Below are 23,475 nucleotides of genomic sequence, written 5' to 3' on the forward strand. Positions count from 1 at the left end.
GTATAACTCCCAGACTTATATCATACAATGTGGTTTAGATCGGGCAATATGAAATACGTATTGTTTTTACTGACGTGAGTCTATTTATGTTTTTCTGTGAAGGCATATACTTTTGAGATGCACGTCCACGCGCAGTTATGCAATTAAAAGTGAAATTTGCGTCATCTAAAGCTTTCGTCATAAGCGTAGGAATAATACTACGAGCGAGATGCAATATGGGACTGCGCTAATCTACCTCCGTGGTCTTTTACAAGATCCTAGCGATTTAATTGGTGTTACTGTTGGTAAGATTTGTTTACCATATTTGGGAAGGTAGTGGCATAGCTCGAGTGGGAATTGGACGGGAGCGGCCGTCATTCATAAAAAAATTCTGCCTTCGCGAATTTAACAAACAAAGCGTTGCATGTCGGGAAATGTAGTTTTAATGATTATAGAGGCATTTCAACACGCGCAATATTCACGTTGTGTGGTTTATATACGAGTTTCTCTGATTAAGAGTAGATCATTTCAGAGCGTATAAACAAACTCGTAATCATTTCCATCGATTGGTTTCACTTGTGTATCAAAACAAAACGGTGTCATCAGAAACACAACAAACGTGGACTCCCGAGGCATACAATTCCCATGACCACTGCGCCACTCTGATTGGCTCCGTCATGCTGTCAATCATCCGGCGCTCCTTACGCCAGCGCTCCTACAGTAAATATTTGTGTTTGCCCAACCGGCTGTAATGGTGGACGACTGAAAGAGAAAAGCCGAGAGACTACATCTCAAAAATCCAATCCCGGGTGAAACACTATTGTTCGCGGCTCGGAAACAAACACCGGCGACAATGGATGAACTTAAGCATCAGGTTATGATTAACCAGTTCGTCCTGACAGCTGGATGTGCCGCAGACCAGGCAAAACAGCTTTTGCAAGCGGCACATTGGCAGTTTGAGGTACGCGCAGCGGAGAGCACACACAGTGCAGTGCCTATGCATTGTTTATGTGATGCAAGACATAATGTGTAGCGTGTTTAACCTGTCAATGCTATCAATGACTAACAACAATAATGTAAATATGTATACGTAATGTAAAGATATATAGTTTAACAATGGAGAAAAGCGCATCTGAGATAGTCTATTATCAGATTAAATACTATAATCCTTTCCCATGACACACTGTACTAGTTTCGTGCTATTATTTTGCAATGGAGATGACTGCTGACAGATTTCACTGATTTAAATGTCTACATTTACACAGTGCTCGTTTGACTTTTGATCCTCATTAATCTATAAAGCCATGCAGCTCCATAAAAATAAGTGAAACCTTTCCAGTTTGTCAGTCTGGCGTCATAAAAACCAGTGTTTATTATTATGAAGTAAGTTAATGTTTTGTTGTCTTGTCTCACTCACAGACAGCCCTCAGTGCCTTTTTTCAAGAAACAAATATTCCTTACGGTCACCATCATCAAATGGTGAGTATGAAAGTCATCGGCTCTGTGTTTATTGGTGTACGTTTTATTAAATGAAAGCTTTTTGATCTGTGTTTATTGTTTAAACATACGCGTGTTGTTTATATCGTGGCTTTGGTTGTTTGGCTGAAACAATAACAATGTAAAGCTGTAGCCATAGCGTCGGCCATGTTGCGGAGAGACCAGAAATAAACACAGCGCTGTCTTTATAGTGTGCACAGACAGATACAGTGTTACAGTATTAATGAAATCAAATAATGGCCGCACGGTTCAAGTTTCATGCATGTGAGTTTTCTCAATTCCTCACAGAAAACAAACATTTATATTATGCATGAAATGCGCATTGTGAAAAGGCTCGTGATTTTGTTGTTACTTGCTAAAGAGGATCTTATTAAAATCATGTCTTTGTTACCATGCAATTACACATTTGACATCCTTTGTTTAGTTACATATTACACATCAGTACACAAAGTTGTGCAATACATCAGAGATAGCAGTCAATGTTTGTGTCTGTTGGAGGCTGTGTTATTGATGTCAGCAAGACTGCTTATCTGTATGGAGCACAGATGGTTTTGGGGGAAGGAAATACATATGATACTGATGCTCAAAGCATTGAAAATCTATAAATTATGTTTAACATTTATATAGTAGTAACGTTAGTTGCGAAAGCAATGTTCACCCCAAGACAATTTACGACATTGCCCTTTATTCAAACATTTTATTGTATAAATGTAGATTGGCATATAAACTGAAGCTGAGGATTGAGAAAAATGTAAGGAGGCTTGGCAAAAACAAACACACAATACATGTGCAAAGCTTACTCAGTCAAGGCCCTGGAGAATGACTGGTATAAATAAAAAGCAAGATATAGTCAAATACTCTAAACTAATTTAGTGTTTTTTCATTTTTTGTCATACGCATTGTATCATTTTATGGTCTATGTATCATTGTGCTAATCTGTAGGGTCATTAAAAGCATTTTGTGCAAATATTGTGCAAATATGCCCTTTTGGCTTCTACTGTACATCGGACCGTGTGCTCATTCCAACACAATTCAGATTTCAGGTAAAAACAAATAAGCATGTGTGATTTTGTTAAACGGCTGCCAGAAATCAGAAGGATGGAAATGAATGGCCGATGGCATAGGTAGTGACTAAACGTAAAGTGTCATGTAAATATTTTGGCTGTCAGCCACAGTAGTCAATCGAATCTGCTTGTGCTATTGCTTGTGCTATTTTAAAGCACAATTTCCCATCTGTAGGCTTAACATCTGTATGCACTGCTGTTAAATGTGATCGTAAAAAAGTGAGTTTCCCATTCACAGCAATCATTTCTCAATGGCAGTTTATCAAAGCAGAGGCTATGCATCAGATAGATTTAATGTTAGAGGTTTGTCTCCTCGCTGCAGTCACACAGTAATTGCTGACCACGTTTGCTCATAATTCACACGTTGGCCCGAAAGCCTCAAACAGGATATTGGGCATATGAAAAAGAGGCTCTGTCACAGAGTATTATGCAGTGTGAGAGGTGGACCTTTTATATTTGTTGGTTTTTTTTTTGCTTTAAAAAGGGAACTGAAATGACTTTGTTCATTCTGAGTTTGTCCTTCTATCAAATAACGGTTAAATTTGTGCATCACTTATGACTCATATCAAAACTGAATGCAGCCAGTGCGAATCTAGGCACGCCATGGACGTCATTTAGTTACTGCCTTGCATAACAAAATACATCTTGTTACTATAATGCCATAACCACCAAAGACATAGAGGGATTTGTGCCATACCATTTATACTGAATGATTGAATTAAATGATGTTATTGTTTTATAATACCTTTTACATTATTATGCTTTTTTCCAAAGCAACAAAGTATAATTTTTTAAGCAGTATGTGTGTTCCCTGGGCTATACAGGAGCAGTTTTTGACAGATATGATGTAAGCAAATATTTAAATCTGGAAATGCCATTATTGGAGTACAAATCAAAACTTGAGCAAATGCATTTTGATGTTTGTGGATCAACTTTTTATGAATATTTTTTATATGACACATTTTTGGAAACTCTTGGAATTCTGTCCATGCCATTTAAGTGAAGCTCTGACCATGCAGTCATCTTCTAGTAAGCCTTGGTAGTCTGACCAGGTTAAGTACAACAGTTAATACAGAATTTAATAAATATCAGTTTTTCTGGCTAAGAGGAAGGGTGTGGTTTGTTTTGGGGTGTGGATTTAGAGTTTGAACTCTCAGTAGTGGACATACAGGATCAAAAGTAATTGGTTAATTCTCAGATACATGTTCATTGCCTGCACCTTACACTACACAAGAAGGTGGGAAAGTAAACAGTTTATACTGTAAATCTGACAGTTTGATTAAAACTATCCTGGACGATGTGTCTTATCTCATTGGCCTAGCTGTCATATTTAAAAGAGAACAGATGTTGTCGTTTGTAGAGGTTGTGAATTGAGGAAGTGGGACAGTCAGATTGTGTGAAACATCAAGTATAAACTAAAAAGTTAAGAAATATTGTAATGACTAAACTAAGGCAATATTTTGCTCTGTCCTGAGTCAATTGAATATATGCACGGTTACTTCCTGGTTTTTGATAAGTCAGCTCAGGCATTTCCGGTGAATTGTCTATGATGTCATTCTAAACTCGCTGCCTTCAAAAATGTTTAAATTTACTGTAGAATTGAATTTTGCTGAGGAAAACACTGTGTGATTCAGCAGTGCTCAGCTGTTATCCGCTTATGATGCTGAAATGTATTTTAAAGAATTAATTGAACAAATAAATTATAGCTACACTGTATAAAATTTCTGTAGAAATTACAGTATTCCTGGCAGCTGTTCGCCAGTAACTTACTGTAGATTTAAATTTGTTTTTTAAATGTGCCTCATGCAAAGCATTCTGGGAACCAAAATCTGAAGGAAAAAACAGAAAAGGTTGTTGAAGATTTCTGGTTCCCAGAATGCTTTGCATGACGCTGTTATTTTAAAGTTTTATTCTGTAAAGACATGTTAATGTTTATTTAACTTTGAACAAACTGTTGCCAATAAATTACATACATTTAAATCTACAGTAAGTTACTGGCAAAAGCCTTTTTTTACAGACTATTTAACTATTTACATTCTGATTATAAACTAAGTATACCACTATTGATGCTGTAAAAGCTACCTCAGTATATTGAAGATACTACCACACCAATTAGTGACAGTTCACCGAAAGTCTACGTTTACATGCACCCGCATAATGCGATTATAATGAGATTTTGGAAATATTGCGATTGCACTCTCTTGTAAACACAATGCTTTGCTAAAAACAATGTGATTAAGCTTATAATCGCAGCAAGTATAATTGTAGAAAAAAATGGCATACACAGATTTTAATCACAATACACGGCCATGTAATCACTTTAATTACATATACTGCACTAACTGAAGTGCGCATGTGTTTTTGTAACGTAAATAAATTAAAACATTGGCCAGTAACACACCTATATTTGTGTTCATTATTTGTGCTGTGCATTGGGCTATGTGAATAATAACCACAATTATTATTAAACAGGACTAAAGAGGTTTGCCAAGTAATAAATAATTGACGATGGGCCGCTGAATTTTAAGAAAATAATGCACACCCAAGGTGGTATACGGAGTGCCGGACTGGAGTCAATTATTCCGCTTATACAACGGTTACCACAAACATTGCTCTGTTGCCTATTTTTAAGACATTTGAAAAGTTAGTGTGTGGTTTACAGAAAAATAATCAACACCGATGGAACATTTCTCAACCAATCAGAATAAAGCATTTAACAGCCCCGTGGTATAAAGTCATGTAAACATCTTCATTACTTTAATTATTGGAAATAATCACATTATTGGTGTACATGTAAACCTAGTCAATAGGCTTTATGCCCAGCTGCACTACTTCCTGAACTTCAGCCAGCTCATTGTTTCCTGTCTGCCATTATTGGACCAACTGATTAATCCAGGTGTGCCTGACCTCAGTAGTCACAACAACAATAATCAGACACACTTGGATTAATCAGTTGGTCCAATAATGGCAGACAGGAAACAAGGAGCTGGCTGAAGTTCAGGAAGTAGTGCAGCTGGGCATAAAGCCTATTATGATGCTTGCGATGGAAAAAACTATTTATTATTATAGAAAATATACATTTGTTATATAAAAATAATAAACAACTAACCTAACAATAGACTATGGGAGCATTTGAGAGTGTTAAAGTTTTGGTTAGTGCTCTGTGTCAGTATGGGTTCTACAGTGCAAACCGCATTTGAAGTGTTATGTGTACTTGTTCAGATGTACCGTACAATCTTTACACCAAGACTGCTAAAGCCTCTTTCATGTGTTTTGTTGAATTAACCCGAGGACAGTGTCGGCTTTTACAAATGATGTTAGGCCGAGAACGTCATAACTCTCCAGGGTGTCTTTTAATTGGACGCACCTTAAGCAAATTAAACATTTGTTCTGTTTTACGATCAACGCATGTCGTTGCTTACTTAGCAGAAGACACTACAACCAGTTTTGGCTGTAGAGTCTCTGCATTAATTTATACATAAGGGCGGATCATCAAAGCCAGTCACCGTGTTCAGACAATAACTGCCTTTTGTTTTGCTCTGATATCCTGCTGTACTATGTCAACAATCTTTGGTTAATAATCAAGCCTTGAACCAAGAGATCATTTGTTTACATATGTCCAATCACTCGAACCTACACGCACATTAGAAAGGCCCATCAGGTTTCTTGCAGGATAACAATGCAGAGATCATATGAACCTATGCAAATTATTGCTTTAGAGGACATTTTTGGTAAAAAAAAAAGATGCATCCTAAAGGCATTGTCTGCAACACCTCTTTCTCTCTCTCATATAATCTTACAGATATACCTCTGCCAGGTCAGACAGAGTCTTTGCTTTCAAATGGAACGCTTTAGTAAACCAATAATTATTTTATTACAAACCTTGTCATTACATTACGTACACTGTCTGCCACAACGTGTTCACTTTCCATGATTCGAGCCCTGAGTCATGCGCATATGTGTGCGTGTGTAGTAGACGCTAAACATGGTTGGTTGAGCTAGAATGTGTGTGGAGTGGTCAATTGCGTCATCTGTTAGGCCGAAGGAATTTGAAGAATTTTGTCTTTTCAATGTCATACATTTTCAATTACAGGGGATTAAAGATCCACAAAAGTGCTTTAAAATGTCCTTCGGTGTGTTGATGTAAGTTCAAATGAAAGGGTAAGTTAGAGCAGGACATATTGAGTAGTTCCTCCCTTTTTAAAATAGCCACATCCTGGAATCTGATGAAAAGCTGAAGTGCAGAATGATGTCATAAAAGTCATCGATTTGTATTGGCAGAAGTAAGAGACTAAAGCTAGAGCCACTCTAAAAGATTTTTAAAATCTTATCCAATTTTAGATCAATGTCAAACGTGACTTCACGCCAAACAAACATGGCGGACAACTGGCATAAAGAAATGGCATTAATACGTTGGACTGCTTTTTACAAAGTGAGATGTCTAGCTTAGTTTGGACTGTGCCTGCTGTGCCATGACTGCAGTTGTTACTTTCATCAGCTCACTTTGTGATTGGGTATTGTTTCGTTCCACAATACGATACCACAATTGTTCCCCAATGCTCATGGAAGTGAGGTTAAATTGTAGTTGAGGAATGTGCTTCAGGTTTGCTTCAATTTGATGTGTTTAAATCACTGTGTTTCTGATGCTTATTCCTAAATCCTTGTTGGAAATAATCAAACACACACTAGTCACCATCTTGAAATGATAGCAGGATTGATGAGGATTTCTTTGTTTACAAATCCCATAGTTGACCTGAACCCATCATAGGCATCGAACATTTCTTACATTGAAACAAAGAACGCAATTTAAAAACAATTGGGGTACAATGCAAAATATTTGTTGTCACAGGAATTTTTACACAACTAACTTATTTTTAGTTGAACCAACAATTTTTTTACAGTGAAGGCAAATTTATTTCGATGTTTTTCTATCTATCCTAGTATATGAAAACAACTGTATGTAAGACATTTGTCAACTGATTTCTCAGTAAAGTTTAAGAATGGATCTTTGGTGCTTTCATTACCGTATTTTCTGGACTATAAGTCGCTCCGGAGTATAAATCGCATCAGTCAAAAATGCGTTTTAAAGAGGAAAACATATATAAGTCGCATTTGACTATATGTTGCGTTTATTTAGAAAATGATTTCACAATATCCAAGTTGAAGAACACAGGGTTCCCACAGGTCCTTGAAATCCTTGAAGGTTTGTGAATCTGGGAGAAAATTTAAGGCCTTGGGAGATTCTTGAAAAAATACATACATAGATACAGGTCATTGAAGGTGCTTGAACCTATTTTATGTAAGAAGTTTTCTGAAAAAAATCCATATTATTCCCTGTGTAGTGTAGGATAATATCATACAATTTCTAGCCTTTTAAGCACATGTGCTAAAATGTTCGCTTTAAATGCTTATATCTTCTGTATGCAAATGTTGATTCATACCAAAATGCTTTTATGCATAAGTGTGCTTGACACATGAAAACGTCTCGGGTTACTTATGTAACTGTTGTTCCATGAGAAGGGAACGAGACGCTGCTTCTCCCTTGCCATACTTCCTGTGTCCCTGTAACGCCATCTTTGGCAATATTTCAAATAGCGATATACTTCCTGGCTCCCGCGTCACCTGTCTTTGTCGTTAAGCCTCACCATTGGTTGAATTTGATATACACATTAAGACGCTCTTACCCCTGGCAGCTTCCACAAAGTGTCTCCGAAGTGACACAGCGCGAGTTCCCTCGAAAGGGAACTGTAACAATGTATCTTAAAAGGTAACACGATGTAACTTGCTCTCACTTGATATGTGTCCCCAAGTTTAGTCCTTGAATTTGAGGGTATTAGACCTGGAAAGTTGAATTTGAATTTGTCCTTGAATTTGAAGTTAACGAAGGTGTGGGAACCCTGAGAACAAACATTTAGTCTGGAAAGGCAAGATATTTAACTAAACAATAGCACAACAGCAGGCTGAATAGGTGTCCGTACATGTTACATAAACAGTTATTTACACGATACACAATAGCATACTGAACATACCTAAGAGGCTGAATAGGCTAAATTAAGACAACAAGCCAAATCAAGTTCAAAAATGTCCCGAAGTCATTCCGCATCACTGAATCCATTGAATTACATAAATACAGGAGCAGCATAGAGCAGACTCTCGCGACTGTAGACGGTAATGGTTTTTTTTGGTTCATATGAAATAATTTTTTTGTCGCACATGAACTTGAAGGAATATTCAATTTTCTTGGAGGAAAAATCCGGATGGTTTGCTCACCACCATGTCATTCAGGATGTTGATGTCTGTCTTTGTTCAGTCGAGAAGAGATTGTGTTTTTTGGGGAAAAAATTGCAAGATTTTTCTCATTTTAATGGATTTTAATAGAGCCCAACATTTAATACTTAACTCAACACTTAACAGTTTCAAAGGTCTATAAACGATCCCAAACGAGGCATTAGGGTCTTATCTAGCGAAACGATTGTCATTTTTGACAAGAAAAATAAAAAATATACACTTTTAAAGCACAACTTCTCGTCTAGATCCGGTCGAGATGCGCCAGCTGACCCCACGCAATACGTCTTGACGTCAAGAGGTCACAGAGGACGAACGTGAAACTCCGCCCCAGTGTTTACAAATGTGTTGAAAGAGGACCATTCCTACATTGTTGTATGTCAACTGATACTAATTAATGTCTTTGTGTCAGTTATTGTTTACAATGGTCCGCAAATTTGCGTTTTATATATCTAACACGTGACCTCCCTACGTCACTACGCATTTACGTTAGGTCACGCTGAACCGGACCTAGACGAAGGTTGTGGTTTAAAAGAGCATGTTTTTTGTTTTTCTTGTCAACAATGACAATCGTTTCGCTAGATAAGATCCTAATGCCTCGTTTGGGATCGTTTAGAGTCCTTTGAAACTGCAATTTGTTGGTGTCTATTAAAGTCCATTAAAATGAGAAAAATCCTGCAATGTTCCCCTCAAAAAACACAATTTCTTCTCGACTGAACGGAGAGGGACATCGACGTTTTGGATGGCATGGTGGTGAGTAGATTGTCTGGATTTTTCTTTTAAGAAAATTTTTAAGGAATATTCCTTTAAGTTCCAGGACCGGCCAAAGTATGAAAAAATGTGACTTATAGTCCAGAAAATATGGTAATACTGAAGTTTGTGGTGCAAAAAATATTCTCTTCCCCTAAAATAGTATATAAACACAAAGTTTTGAGGTTTTCAGAGATGAATCAAAATGTACTGGACCTCATTCCAGGTCCTGTTTTTCTACACCAAATCTGACTTCATTTGTCATCATCAGATCCGTCCTCACAACCCAAATATTTCCATAGCAACCCAGCTGTCGGTCTGTCCGTGTTTGTTATGTACACCGCACCTCTTGAAGTGCACTTTCTCAGTGATGGATCTGCAGATGCATCTGCTCTTGGTTTGAGGGCCGTGTTAAGCCGCTGACCTTCTCTTCCACATCTGCAGCAGCTGTCCACGAAGCTTTTCTAGAACTGGATGCCATTGCGTGCAACCCTACTAAACTGAGAGCTTTAGTCAAGTGTGGCATTTAAAGCCTGTGTAATAGTTTCACGGGCATTTATAATCCCTCATACTTCCTTTCGTGAATTAAAAGCATTTAGGGTCACCGAGTTACATTTGAGACTTTTGACCGTCCACAATGAGGCGATTGTTATGGTTTTTCGAGAGATTTTCTTACTGACAGGTCAATATAAACTGCAGCCTCCAGAAGTCAAGGTTGCTGACAGGATGAGACGCGGACACCAAGCGCCTATGTGATCGCAGCAGTAAGACAATATGGAGATGATTCTTATACCAGTGCAAGGGCACACCAGGAAAAACGCAAAGCATAATGCAGATATCAATTTTTGCATATTTTGTCAGGGTTAGGTGGAATTAGTCAATTGTAAATATTATACTAGCGGTGTTAAACGACCGTACATCACATGCCACTTAATTATTCAATCTCCTTTATAAGTGTTTGCTGAGCCCACCATTCAAATACATTACGTTATTGGGCAGACAAAGGCATCTGTTAAGCTGCCAATTCAACCTAGTGATACTTGCGGTGACCTGTGAATGGTGTTTGTTTTGGTGGTGTTGTCCTGCAGCCGAAAATACTGCAGGATAGTGGGGGTGCTCTCATGAGGCCTATTGTGTACAACAGTTAATGTGGGATTTGTTGTGGACAGAGGACAACCAGTTCAGAGAGGACAATGGAGAGGTCATGGAGGTAAAAGAGTGGCCGAATGAGGCACAGAGGAAGACAGAGCGGGTGATGCCAGGCACAGATGAGAAACAGGAAGTACAACTGTTAGAAGATCAACCAATCAAAACAGCGAGAATGAATGTGAAGGGAAGGGAGGGAATGTCGGAGTGATCCAAAGGGATAAATAGAATTTATTTTAGCCATGGGGATTAAGATATGTTTTGTTAGTGAAGAATGATATACGTGCATTATTTACCTCAAAATTACTGTCATTTCATTCTATACAAATTATTTAGTTTAAGTAAATGTTTAGTGTTTAATGTGCATTATTCAAGAACCCATTTGTGAATCTTTCTCTATCCGCTGCTTTACAGATGTGTACACCCGCCAACACGCCGGCGACGCCACCAAACTTCCCGGACGCACTCACCATGTTCTCGCGACTCAAAGCCTCGGAAAGCTTCAACAGCAGCAGTCCCAGTATGGCCACCTCACCCCCTCCACCTCCGGTCAGCTGGGGCATGACCCCACCTGTGCCCAACCAGCAGGGTTTATGGACTCAGGGCCCATCCCATCAACAAACCCACCCACCCCCAGGCTGGCCATCAGCTGTCAACCAGCAAGCAGCGACCGAACAGAAGGCCAGTGTCGCCATGGAGGCCGAGAGATGAGGGCCCGGACTGCACGGCCCCCTTCCCACTCTCACACAGTCGATGGGAGGAGAGAGGGTTAGGGGAGGGTCAGGGGCGCTCATTTTTCTCTCTCTCTCTCTCTTACTCACCAAACATGGAGGGGAGAGAGAGCTATACCAAGAATAACCAAGCAACATGGACATTTAATGAAGAGGATAGAAAGCCAACACAAAGGTAACAGGAATGGAAACAAACGCACATTGTATTACTAAGAGAGAGCAACTGAAAATTAGTCAAGTTTTTTATTTCTATAATAAAAAATAGTTTAACATATACGGGACTACGATCATTACACCCATGGATTATTTCTGCTGTACACTTTCTGACTGGTGGACGTCTAGCACCTAAGGCAGCAACTTTTCTCACAATACTTTTTATTCTTTTATCCGGTGTTCTTTCTTTATGCAAGATCCTTCTTCATTACGAGAGTTGACGTTGCATGTGGATAAGCGATCTGTTGTTGCGTTTTTTTAACTAAATAGTATTCATTGCGCACATTGAACATCAAATCTGTTGGACATCTTTTTCCCATGGATAATGGGACTTTTCGTACCTCACTGGTCACATGACTCTATGACTCAACCAATCAGGGAATCTTACTAGTTGAACACACACACAAACACAGGATATTTTTCGAACTGAAATTGGATTTTAACATAATGCTTTGCTTCATTCATTACGCATCCTCACTGTTCTCAAAGATTGTAAGGTTTGATCTGTCTGATCCAAAAAAGCGTTGTTTTCTAGATCGACAGAAAGATTTAGATATTTTATAGTCATGGTTAAAAGTTTTCTTGAAACTTTTTTTTTTGGGTTAAGGGGGAATGGGCGATGCCGACTTGTTAGGGTTGTTTAATCAGATGCTAAAAAAATTACATTAAACCAGACTACTATACATGTTTGTAAGCAGACTTGCCACTTTGCATGATGTATTCATATGTATATCATATTTTGTAGTTTCTTGCTTTTGGGGGTAAAATCTACATGAATACTTTTTGGGAATTCTGTCTTATTACCAGTTTTAGATCGAGAGAGATTTTTTTTAATTCATGCGCTAATTCAGGGTGGACCCTATCTGTTTTTCTATTGCATTTAGAAATTATAAAAAAAAACATATTTTAGTGTCAAATTAATTGTTTGGGGGGGATTTGGATACATTTTCAAGAAGCAATGCTACCATTTAACTGTAGTTTTTTTTATTTTCCATTTACACCAATTTCTGATCAAACTATTGGGGTCACGTGTACCTGTACCAAATGGTTTTCCATGTATGTTTTCCCCTGTTTGACTGTATTGATACCATTCCCACAATATTTGTGGACTACCTGATAATTAACTTATCATTGTTTGTGTTCTTAAATAAATATTGTTATGTCCTATGATGTGACTTCTGTTGTTGAATGGACTGTTCCATCCCATGTTTGTTTTGAATATCTGTTGTACAGGTCTCAGGACATTCAGTAATTTTTACAGGTTTGTTACAACATGAGTGGGTAAATGATGACAGAATTTTCATTTTTGGGTGAACTAGCCCTTTGAAGGAAAACACCACCATTTTTCAATATTTAACTATGTTATTAACACAACGAATTAAAGGCGCTCTAAGCGAATCTGTGTGACGTTAATTTTTGTTGATGTTTGAACTGTTCAAACAAACGGAGCGTAGCTAACTCCTCCCCCTCCCTTCCTTGCTTTCATGAACGCGCCCAACCCCCACCCCCAAATCCTTCTTGTCGTTTATTTGCTGGAACACTTATCGTTTCTGGTGATAGGTTTGGCCACTTTGTTTTTATTGCAGTTTGTGGAGGCTGGGCTGTTTACAGAGATCCCGTTTTTTTACAGTTTGATCAGCGGACAGGCAGCAAGCAGATAGTGAGGAGATGTTTGCTGTATGTAACAAAAAACATTTTATGGTCCAAAATGCGTGAATTCGCTTAGAGCACTTTTAATACATACCTATCTTTTTTCATTGCGTGCACCGCCAAGTTATCTCGTCAATCTGCAATACCGCTATTATCCACCACTGGCACACTTCCGCAAGTTATAAAACCCGGAAGTATTGCCCTAGGGCAAACAGCTGTATGTCCGTCTAATTTTTAAAAATCGCTCTGCATCTGATTTCTATCAAAAGTCCTTTAAAAATGAAATTATCTCTGCTTTTTGCTCAAAAATTTGTGTTTTTACCATATTTAAGAGGTGATAAAAAGAGAAATAATGAAGGTAGGATGAATTTTTTTTTTTTTTTTTTAAAGCAGAGGGTCTGTTTTTTATTTAGAGAAGAGCATTTTCTGGGAGGCATTAAACTTTTGTGAAAATCATGAAAAATGCTGGAGTTAATCTTTGTAAAATAATACGTGACAAATTTTTTATTTATTTTTTTGAGTAAGTAATATTGACGGAAGTTTGAGCGAGAGGAGGAGTAGTCAGGAGTCATGATGTTACTGCGCGCCGAGGTCGAAGTGCTGCAAACTAAGTGATCTTCCGCCATACAATATAGTTCTCATTTTATATCTGCTTAAAAAACATGGAAGTGTTTGGTGACTTCTAAATTCATCCCTGTTTGGATGCTAAGAAATGAATGAGGCTAGGCAAATACAAACATGGTTTAGGATTTTTAGAGGAAATGAATTTTAAACATCTTTTCTAGTCTTACTTTATTTAATTAACACTTTATTCTCTCCATGAATAAAGCCTTAGAAGCTGGTATGGCGTTTAAAAGAAAGAAAGAAAGAAATGAGGCTAGGCTAAATGCTAACACAATCACAACGTGCTGTAGAAAGATTAAGTGCACGCATTGAAAAATAGATAGGTATGTATTAATTCATCTAAGTTGAGGTAAGAACATAGTAAAATATATAATATAAAATATAAAAACGGTGGTGTTTTCCTTTAGTAGGCCACTTTTTACTACAAATGAATGTTTTCTTTAAAATCTACAGTATAAGCACAAACACAGGAAATATTTCTAAAGAAACATCAAGCTCACGACCGGTCCAATGGAGGGTACCAGGTTCTGTGGTTTCCTTAATTCACCTCTGAATTAGAGAGAGAGTTTGCTAAGCCCCAATCATAGTTTTTCTTTCTTTCTCTCTCTTCGTCACCCTTTGTTTATATGTTCTTTGCTTTGTGTGTTTATGTTTTTCAGGGCGTGACTTGGATACCAAAATGTTCTCAAGCAAACTAGCATTAGATCACATCATGGTGGTGTGTAAGATAAGACCTTAGCCTGGGCCTTAAAACTGCAGTAACAGTCTATACACAGTTTTGCATTCATATTTCAGGTTCACAAATTAACATTTTGAAGACCAACTGTGAGTCTGTGTAGTCATTTTTTAGTGATTTACTGTTTTCTACATAAAATCATCCTACATAATATAAAGACCATTCTGTGAAAAAATAACCTTGATATCTTAGAGTAAGGTCATGTCAAAGATTGAAATGAATGTAAAATCAATGAGTGAAATCAAACTTTCATCTCATAATTTTATACCCGCATTTCACAGATAAGGTCACAATTACTAACCATAAATGTTTCTTGCATTATTTTTATTGCATTATTTCATACACTCGATTTGTTTAGCTGTTTTCATTGCATGTTAGTGTCAAACACCACAGGCCAGTAAGTGTTGTTTGCTTGCCCTTCATTCGTTTCTCATTGTATCACTGGCACAGCTCGAAGTTTAGGGCACAATGTTCTGCGTGGTGGGGGATAAAGACAGCGCAGATGTCTTCCTGCTAAGCGTGAATAGCATTTAGAACAGGAGTTTGTAAAGGTTTCTGATGAGGTAGGGAAAGTACTGCAGGGTTTAATGAATCAGTACAGGTTTGATATCAGATGACGCACGCTGCCACTACAGGATTACAGCAGCCAGAAGTCTATCAGGAGACATCCGCCACCGTATGTCCTGGAATAGACAAATAGGCATGTGTCAGCAGTAACGGAGAAGGATTAGATCTGATCACTGCATTAGCGTTATAACACAGACTGAGGAATGCTTCAGGTCAGAAGACACCACACAGACAAAGCTGTGAGTTTTACTGCACAAAGCCTCAGCCAAGAGTCTGTGGTACACTTTTAGATACTTTAGGTACCAGCGCCATCCCAGTGACACTTATATGGACCATTTTTTTCTGACAGTGTAAGATAATATTAACTATTAACATTAAATTGTATATACACATAAATTCACGATTTCCTATAGTGTGTAGGTGTGTATTAGTGCATGTTAACGATATGCAAAAGGTACAAACCCCAAAGTAAACAATGACGCGAGATATCGTCTCCAATGTAAATCTCTTTTCTTGGCCTACAACAAACACACGGATTGTAGGCAACAGTTTACTTCTTGGGACTGGTGATGTAAGACCGACATTATCATAATTCCTCCCGCTTTGGACTCACGGCCTGTAAGTTAACTCCTGTTAGCATTGCATTGTGACCAAATCTTTCAAACACGGTAAGGAGCGTCACATTTCCGGCTGACGTCAGAGGTATTCAGGCCAATCACAATGTACAAGATTATCTGGCCAATTTGGGACACAGAGCTTTTCAAATCCATGCATTTCAGGAAGAGAGAGTGAAATCTGGAGCTACAAAAATGTATGGAATGTGCAAAATAATGTGTTTTTTAACCATAAACCACTCAAACACATTGTATTATACCAAATACACAAAATAACATTGTTTTTTTAGCAATGAAATAGGTGCTTAATTGTTACCATTGTTGTTATGGTGAGAACATAGGAAATTTGAGGGTTCTTACTTCAAATAAAGTTACTATACTATAGTTACTAATTTTCTTAATAGCAAATCATCACAGGTGCATTGCTTGATAATTATAACATTTCATAAAAATATGTGTTAAAATGCGCGTACCCTTTTCTTTAAGATGTGAAATCTATAAATCGCAAATAATCTTGAACTTGTGCGCAGCTGAGCAGTTTCAGATTTCTGCCTTTAAATGCTGGCTAATTAATGTCATTGACATATAAAAGAGCGCTTGTCAATGTTTAAACCCTTTTCGAGCAGTAAGAATGCTTATATTTACAAAAACCTGCAGCGGACAAGCAAATGTGCGTACGTCTGCTCAGACCCTGACGTGGCGCTAAGCACTTTTCCACGTCAAAGACAGTTTTTATAAATATGGACTTTGCCGTGGATTTTTGCGTACGCAAACTTTACGATCAAATCTGTGCGTACGCACGCTTTATAAATGAGGCCCCTGATCTTGAGCAAAAAAAAAATGGCACTTAATATTATGTTATGTCAGATGTTTTTTAATTAAGCCAGTTTAAACGTGCATTTTAGTCTCGCAATAGGACAAGCCCTGTCCGTAACACAGCCCCCCCCCCATGGTAGTTTAGTGCATGGGGCCCTTAAACACCGAAAGAGTTAAAATTGGTACAATTAACTTCACAAAAACCACCTAAAATCATGACACATTTACATTTCTTGTTGCTAACTTATGTCTGTGTAAGCCCTTTATATAATAAGTATGTCATTGCCCTGACCTGAATTTTGCATTTACTGAATGAACAAATATATATCTGTGTGACTCATGTTACCTTGATTTGATAACTTGCCTTACCTGCTAACACGCAGTCTAGGTAGTGCCTATTTGCATAGTGCTTGTACAGTATATGTTGGTGTATGTGAAGCGTGCTGACCAGACTGCATCAAGCAGGTCATACCGGAGTAAAGACTGCAGAGACACGAGAAGTGTTTGGTACATCACTACCCAGAAGATCTGATTTGTTGGCTCTTCTCCTCCCCCGTATACACGTATGCATACAGTTTCCTCCCCTGCCTCTGCCTGTGTCTGCACTGACTTGCAGCAGATTAAAGCTACGTCATAGACAAATGAGTACAGCTGCTTCCCTGACACACACACTCGCAGCATTATCTGCAGAGATCAACTGTCCTCCAATGCACTGTTTCGTAATCAAATGGGCATGCGAATGATAAGGATCAATGGCCCTTTGCACTTTTGGAAAAGTGGCAAAAATGGTAGACTAGACAAATATATAAATAATTTAAAGATTTCATTAAGACAGGACTACTGTATGTCCAGTATCAAATTCGTTGTGTCGTATTAGATTTATAAAGTCTGAGTCATCGTGTTGCCACAACTGTTGGGTGTTCTGTTCAATCAATGATTTATGTTTCCACAGATGGACTACAGGAAAAACTGAAGCTACTTTGAGAAAGATAGCACACTGCATCCTTGTGGCCCACGGTTTTAGACCCCTCCTTTCATCAGACTGTCTGTTCATGGACCTCCTCCAATTATGTCATCATCCTAGATCACGTTTGGCACAGCGTGGGTACATATGAGATGTTGTGGATCTTAAAGATAAAGCAAAGAAACAAAGGAAGAATCACAGGGAACAGTGGAGATGCATGCAGTGTTGTGAGGTTGAAATGAATGGAGAAAAGACCGGCAGTAATGCTGTCCACGTCATGTGTAACAGGACTGTCATTCATCACTCACAGCTTAACTGCAGCTGCTTCCAGGAAGTGATTCTTAGTATTTTTAAAGACATGGACACATGTTTCCTATACACAACCCCCTGAACTGTACCTCACATTTGATCCTCTCTACACAAACAAGCTCTCGTGGACCCTGGAAAATTTGTCCTTGTAACAATTGATTTTCTTTTAATACGTTGGAATTTGAATTGACAATTATTTACAAACATGGAGAAGTTACATTTTTTTCTCAACTAAGATATATTTCTTTAAGTTCAAAGCTGTGAAACACCAGAACCACAGATTTTCATTTTGCATATGATGCTACAAAATGTACAAAAAGTAAATGTTAGACCAATTTTCCTTCTAATGCAAGAATAATATATATAATAATATTTATTTAATTATATTTGATTCAACAATGGTTTAAAACAACACAGCATTTTGGGTTAAAACATCCCAGCATATGTAAAACTAAAACCGAACGAGTTGTGTTTGTCCCTTTTTGACCCTTTTAGAGGATTTTAGAAATATAAAATATGTCCCTAACTAGAGTAAACCCAGCCATTTCCTTTACTGCAAACAAATGTGACCCTGGACGACAAAACCAGTCATATATAAGGTTATAAAAGAAGATCAATAATTTTGACATATAATTTTTTTTTTTTTTTTGCTATTTCTACAATATACCCGTGCTGCTTAAGCCTGGTTTTGAGGTTCAATGTCACAAATTAACGTTATCCAATGCGATTCATGACGATTACTTATATAATAGTTCTGGATACTGGATAACGTTATTATTTATAATAGGCTTTGGTAATTGATCAATCTGAACATTAAAATGCATTAAAACATTACATCAACAATATATAATTTAATTTAGTTTTTTTTTCACTTTCATTTCTGAATGATTTATAATCCAGATGAAGTAGGCTATTCACACAAACCGGAAGTGGTGGTGTTTGTTCAGTCTGCCTTCATTTATGGCTTTGACATATCAGTATGAAACTGTTTATCGATAAAGACCACAACACAAAACAGTATGCACACAGATATATTATTGTATATGAGAGCCTGACCTCTAGAGGTGACCACAGGAAAAAGCAAAATATAAGTCTATTTTAAAGTCTTTGCAATGCTTAATGATCACGAACAATATTTATCACATAAATGATTGTTACTGGTTAATTTTAATAAGCGTTTCTATGAGATTAGTCAGACATCCAAATATATTTTAAAGAAATATTAACTATTACTCCTCACACACACAGCCAGTAAAGTTGACGGTAAGCATGTCAACCCTTTCAAGAAATTTGACTATGAAAATACATTCAAACCACGATGGAAATCATATCTTTGCCTCGTTTAGGTCTCACAAAGGTAAACGGGAAAGATCAATACCATTTACTGTAACGTATTCTGTACACGGAGCTTGTTTTTTCAAGAAACGAAATATTTTTGTATTTATTTCTTTTTATTATCATTCATCGTTACATTTTTACACCAATATGGGGGGATGAAGCCATAACATGCAAACCAGGAGATGATGGGAAGTCTAAGACAGCACAGAGTGGAAATGTTTCAGTTAAAGGAAATCTACTGAACAAAGACTGCCAGAGGAATAAAATTGGAGCAAACTGGTAATTTTCCAGGATTAAAACTGAACTGTTATTTATCTACATAGAGCCTAAAACAAAAACAGCATCTTAGTGCCTAAAGGTAATGTGACACACTGCTCATTCAAAATCTTTTAAAAATGTCTTTACTGGGTAACAACATATAAAACATGTCTTGTTTTTCTAGATTAGCATTCTGACACTTAAAACTCTAATTTTATAAAGGCAATATTCATTAATGTACTGATTAGGCCAAATGTTCATAAAAATAAATCTAAAAAAATTATAATTATTAAATATTTACATTTATTTATTTTAGAGTTTGTTTTGTTTGTAATTAAATAGTTTTAGTAAACTGCCATAGCAGATTATATGTAGCACTACTTCTGCACAGCCTATGTATTGCATCAAATAGTATAGATTTTCTTTTTTTCTTACAATTTTGCATTATTGTAGATTGTTTATAAAGAAAAAATGAAGACACCGTTTATATACAAATAAGTTGTATGCACTTTCCTTTTTCTTTTATTTTAGCAAAATATGATCTACAGCGCTATCAGATCTAATATAATAAAATTTAAATATGAATATGGGCATAATCACAAACCATACACACTACTAAAAGATTTGTTTGTTCAACTTAAAAAAGTAAGTTACCCGGATGCCTTAAATTTTTGAGTTCACTCAACGTAAAAATATTAGTTGCCCCAACAATTTTTACACAACTTTTTTTAGTTGACTAATAGTTGAATGAACTCAAAATTTTAAGGCACTCGGGTAACTTACTTTTTTTAAGTTGAACCAACAAACCTTTTTTACAGTGCATTCAATGCAGCATGAAGTTAAACAACTTTGTTTTGCAATTCAATTCAACTTACTATTTTAAGTATTGACTTTTGATAAGTTGACAACTTATAAAACAAGCTGAACTTGTTTAACTTAATTAGTTAAGTTAAAGAAACAAAAATTTTTACCGTGTGTGTGTATGTAATGTAATCTATGTAATGAACAAAAGAATAATTATTAAATAACTATAAAATAATAACATTTATCTACAAAGTGTGTGTCGGTGTAATCCAAGATATAAAAACATTTATTAGTCATTGTTTAAATATAGTTTTGCAATACTACTGCAAATGTTATCAACAGGTATGAGATCAACAGATGGTCAATTAACTAACTGTTTTTTCTACATAAAATCATCCTACATAATGTAAAGCTCATTCTGTTAAAATCTTTCATTTTGACTGAGTAAGGTCATGTCACAGATTGAAGTCAATGTGAAATCAATCACTTTGATGCTCCTAATCTCAGAATTAGATCATAAACATGGATTTCACAGACATGGTTACATATAAGGCATTTGCAAATTCTTGCCACAACTGTACATTTCTAAAGATACATTTAAGTGAACTATTCAGTATCACTGCTGAGTATTATATGCACAGTATTTTAACAATAAAGAATCAGGTTTTAAGTGTTATTAAATTCAAATAGACTAAAAGTATGACTTTTGTTCTTACTCAGAATGTTAATATTTACAAATGAGGTTAATGTACAGTCAGTATAATGTGGTTTATAGGGCAGCAGTACAATGGCCTCGGTGCCACCAGATGAACAGGACGAGATATGGAACTGCCGATACAGACGACAACAGCTCCAAAACCGGCTTCAGTTCCTCAAGGAGATCCAGAAGAAGAACACCAGAACACCAGAAGGTAAATTTAAAGGTTACATAAAGAAGCATGTTCCTATAATAATAACTGATCCCTGTAGAGACAAAATGTCTGAGGATTTAGAAACTGTCAGGCATTAAAATTTCACTGCTGTGTGCATCAATAATATGCAAAGAATGATCAGAACAATAATCCCTCTCTTTTTTATTAATACTAAAGATGATCTATCTACAGTACTTTGCTAGGCAACTGGCTCTAGGCTGAAAGCCGTGTGTATGATTAATTTGACTAGTTAGAGAAAACAACGATTTGGCTGTTCATTTACATAGTTTGCATCCTTAGATTCAAATACAAGCGAAGAAGGCCCGTCAGAACTAGAAAGAATCGAGGAAGAGCTGAAGTCTCTGGAGGAAAAAGAGAAAGAGCTTATTCAGAAAAAAAGCCACAATAAAGTCACATCACCCAACGTGAAGTCACCACAATCCTCAGGTAATCCTACTGACAAGAGGTTCTTTGGGAATTATGTAAATCAAAAATGTACTTTTGGTATTTTACCAGCCAACTGCACCCTGAGATGACTTTTAACCAGCACTGAAAGAGAGTTCCCATCTGGGCTCATTTAAAAAAACTTTAAATTGTATATAAACTAATTTCAAACATTTAAGCATACATTTGATTTTTAAGATCATGAACAAAACTATTTCAGTCACTTCACCCTTAAAATTTGTATCTTCTCTGCAGACATTGCCATCCAAGGACTCTATGTTCTCCCCTTTAATGCTTCAGAAACAATTGCTCCCTACATTCCTCTGGAAGAGGAAGAAACAGGTACATTTATGCAATATTCGGCATTACATAACACATGATGATGACCAAGGTAGTCTTCAAATTTCATTCTGTCTAACCCGTTTATCACATTATAGAGGAGCCGAACGCTTCAGAACCTGTTGTTCAACAGCCAAAAGCTCCTACTTCAAGTCCAAATCCAGCTCCAGCTTCAGGTCGTACAACAATGTTAAGCCCATCTATGGCTAGTGAATAATTTTTTAACCTCCCCAGTGACAAAAGAGCTCCCAAAGATCACCAAATTGGATGACCTCGGCATGTACCCTTCAATGGTGAAGTGCCCTTCCTGCCAAGGCATTGTCATGACTGATACTCAATTCAAAGTGGGCAGCAATTCCTTTCTGTTTTGCTGCCTACTATCTGTGGTTGGGTGTGTGGGGAAAATAAATCATTATTCATAAATTGACATCAGTTATTAGATTTACGTTAGGTTTATGCATTCGGCTCCTACTTCAATCAACCCCAGACAGCAGACGACTCCGGGCCAGATCCGCACCGAAGTCAGCAGTTCTGGTGCTAATCCGGCCCGGAGTCGTCTGCTTGGGATACAAATGTGTTTCCTGGGATCAACCTTTGCGTTGCTAATTCAATGCTCTAACTGAGCTACAGGATGATTAACTTATTCATTACATGTTCTGAAATTTTGAATGAATCTCTTTATAGGAATCTGCAAACGTACAAAACTGATTTTTATTGCTATAGTATTAAAATCTTTGAAAATCTATACATTGCAGGTGTGTGGCCGGATGCTGCTTGGCCCCATTTTTTATGGCTCGCTTTAAGGACATCTTGCACAAATGTCCAGCCTGCAAAAAAAAGATTTACGTGGTAGAAAAGCTCTGAGACACCGACGGTGTCATTTGGTTCCTGATCTGTGACAGTATGACTGAAGGTCCCTCAGAAGAGACTGCTGGATGTTCATCTTAATCTTTTCAATGGGACTGTTCGGGAAAGTCAACATTTTCTTAATTGTTGTGCAAACTCATAGGAATTCAACTAGTCGAGTGTATCGATTGATAATTGACTTTTTGAATATAACTTCTGTGGTAGTTGCAGATCTTACATGCAGGGTCCAACATTAAAACTCGCCAATGTGGCAAATAAAATATGGATGGACTCTGGAGTTGGTTGGTTACTTTATAAAGAACTAGAGTAATAGGATTTTACAATATCTAATTCTTGTCCTTAAATTTAATTGGAATTAAAGAAAGGTAGAGTGGTATTTCAAGAACACTGATATTCAGTACAAGAGCACTAGGATGCTTTACTATTTGTAATCTGTTTACTGTTACTATTCAACTTAAGAATATAAGTTCACACAAAAAAGTTGTGCAAACATGTGTCAACTAATATTTTTAAGCCGAATTAACTCATAATTTTAAGGCAACCAGGTAACTTAATTTTTTTAAGTTGAA

The 23,475-nt window shown here is 37.0% G+C and overlaps 2 protein-coding genes across 2 annotated transcripts in view; both read left to right on the top strand.

Moving 5' to 3' along the window:
- zc3h7bb (zinc finger CCCH-type containing 7Bb) overlaps nt 1-23,475 on the top strand; it is a 497,977-nt gene that overhangs the window by 3,015 nt on the left and 471,487 nt on the right. The window lies entirely within an intron of this gene.
- On the top strand, nt 450-23,166 carry LOC129421362 (uncharacterized). The gene is made up of 8 exons (XM_073866853.1): nt 450-940; nt 1,399-1,458; nt 21,121-21,256; nt 21,557-21,703; nt 21,956-22,042; nt 22,138-22,217; nt 22,270-22,430; nt 22,795-23,166. The coding sequence occupies exons 1-8, from the start codon at nt 833-835 to the stop codon at nt 22,901-22,903; spliced, it is 888 nt and encodes a 295-aa protein (XP_073722954.1). The 5' UTR covers nt 450-832; the 3' UTR covers nt 22,904-23,166.

This window comes from Misgurnus anguillicaudatus, chromosome 4 (assembly GCF_027580225.2).
Source record: "Misgurnus anguillicaudatus chromosome 4, ASM2758022v2, whole genome shotgun sequence".
Taxonomy (NCBI): Eukaryota; Metazoa; Chordata; class Actinopteri; order Cypriniformes; family Cobitidae; genus Misgurnus; species Misgurnus anguillicaudatus.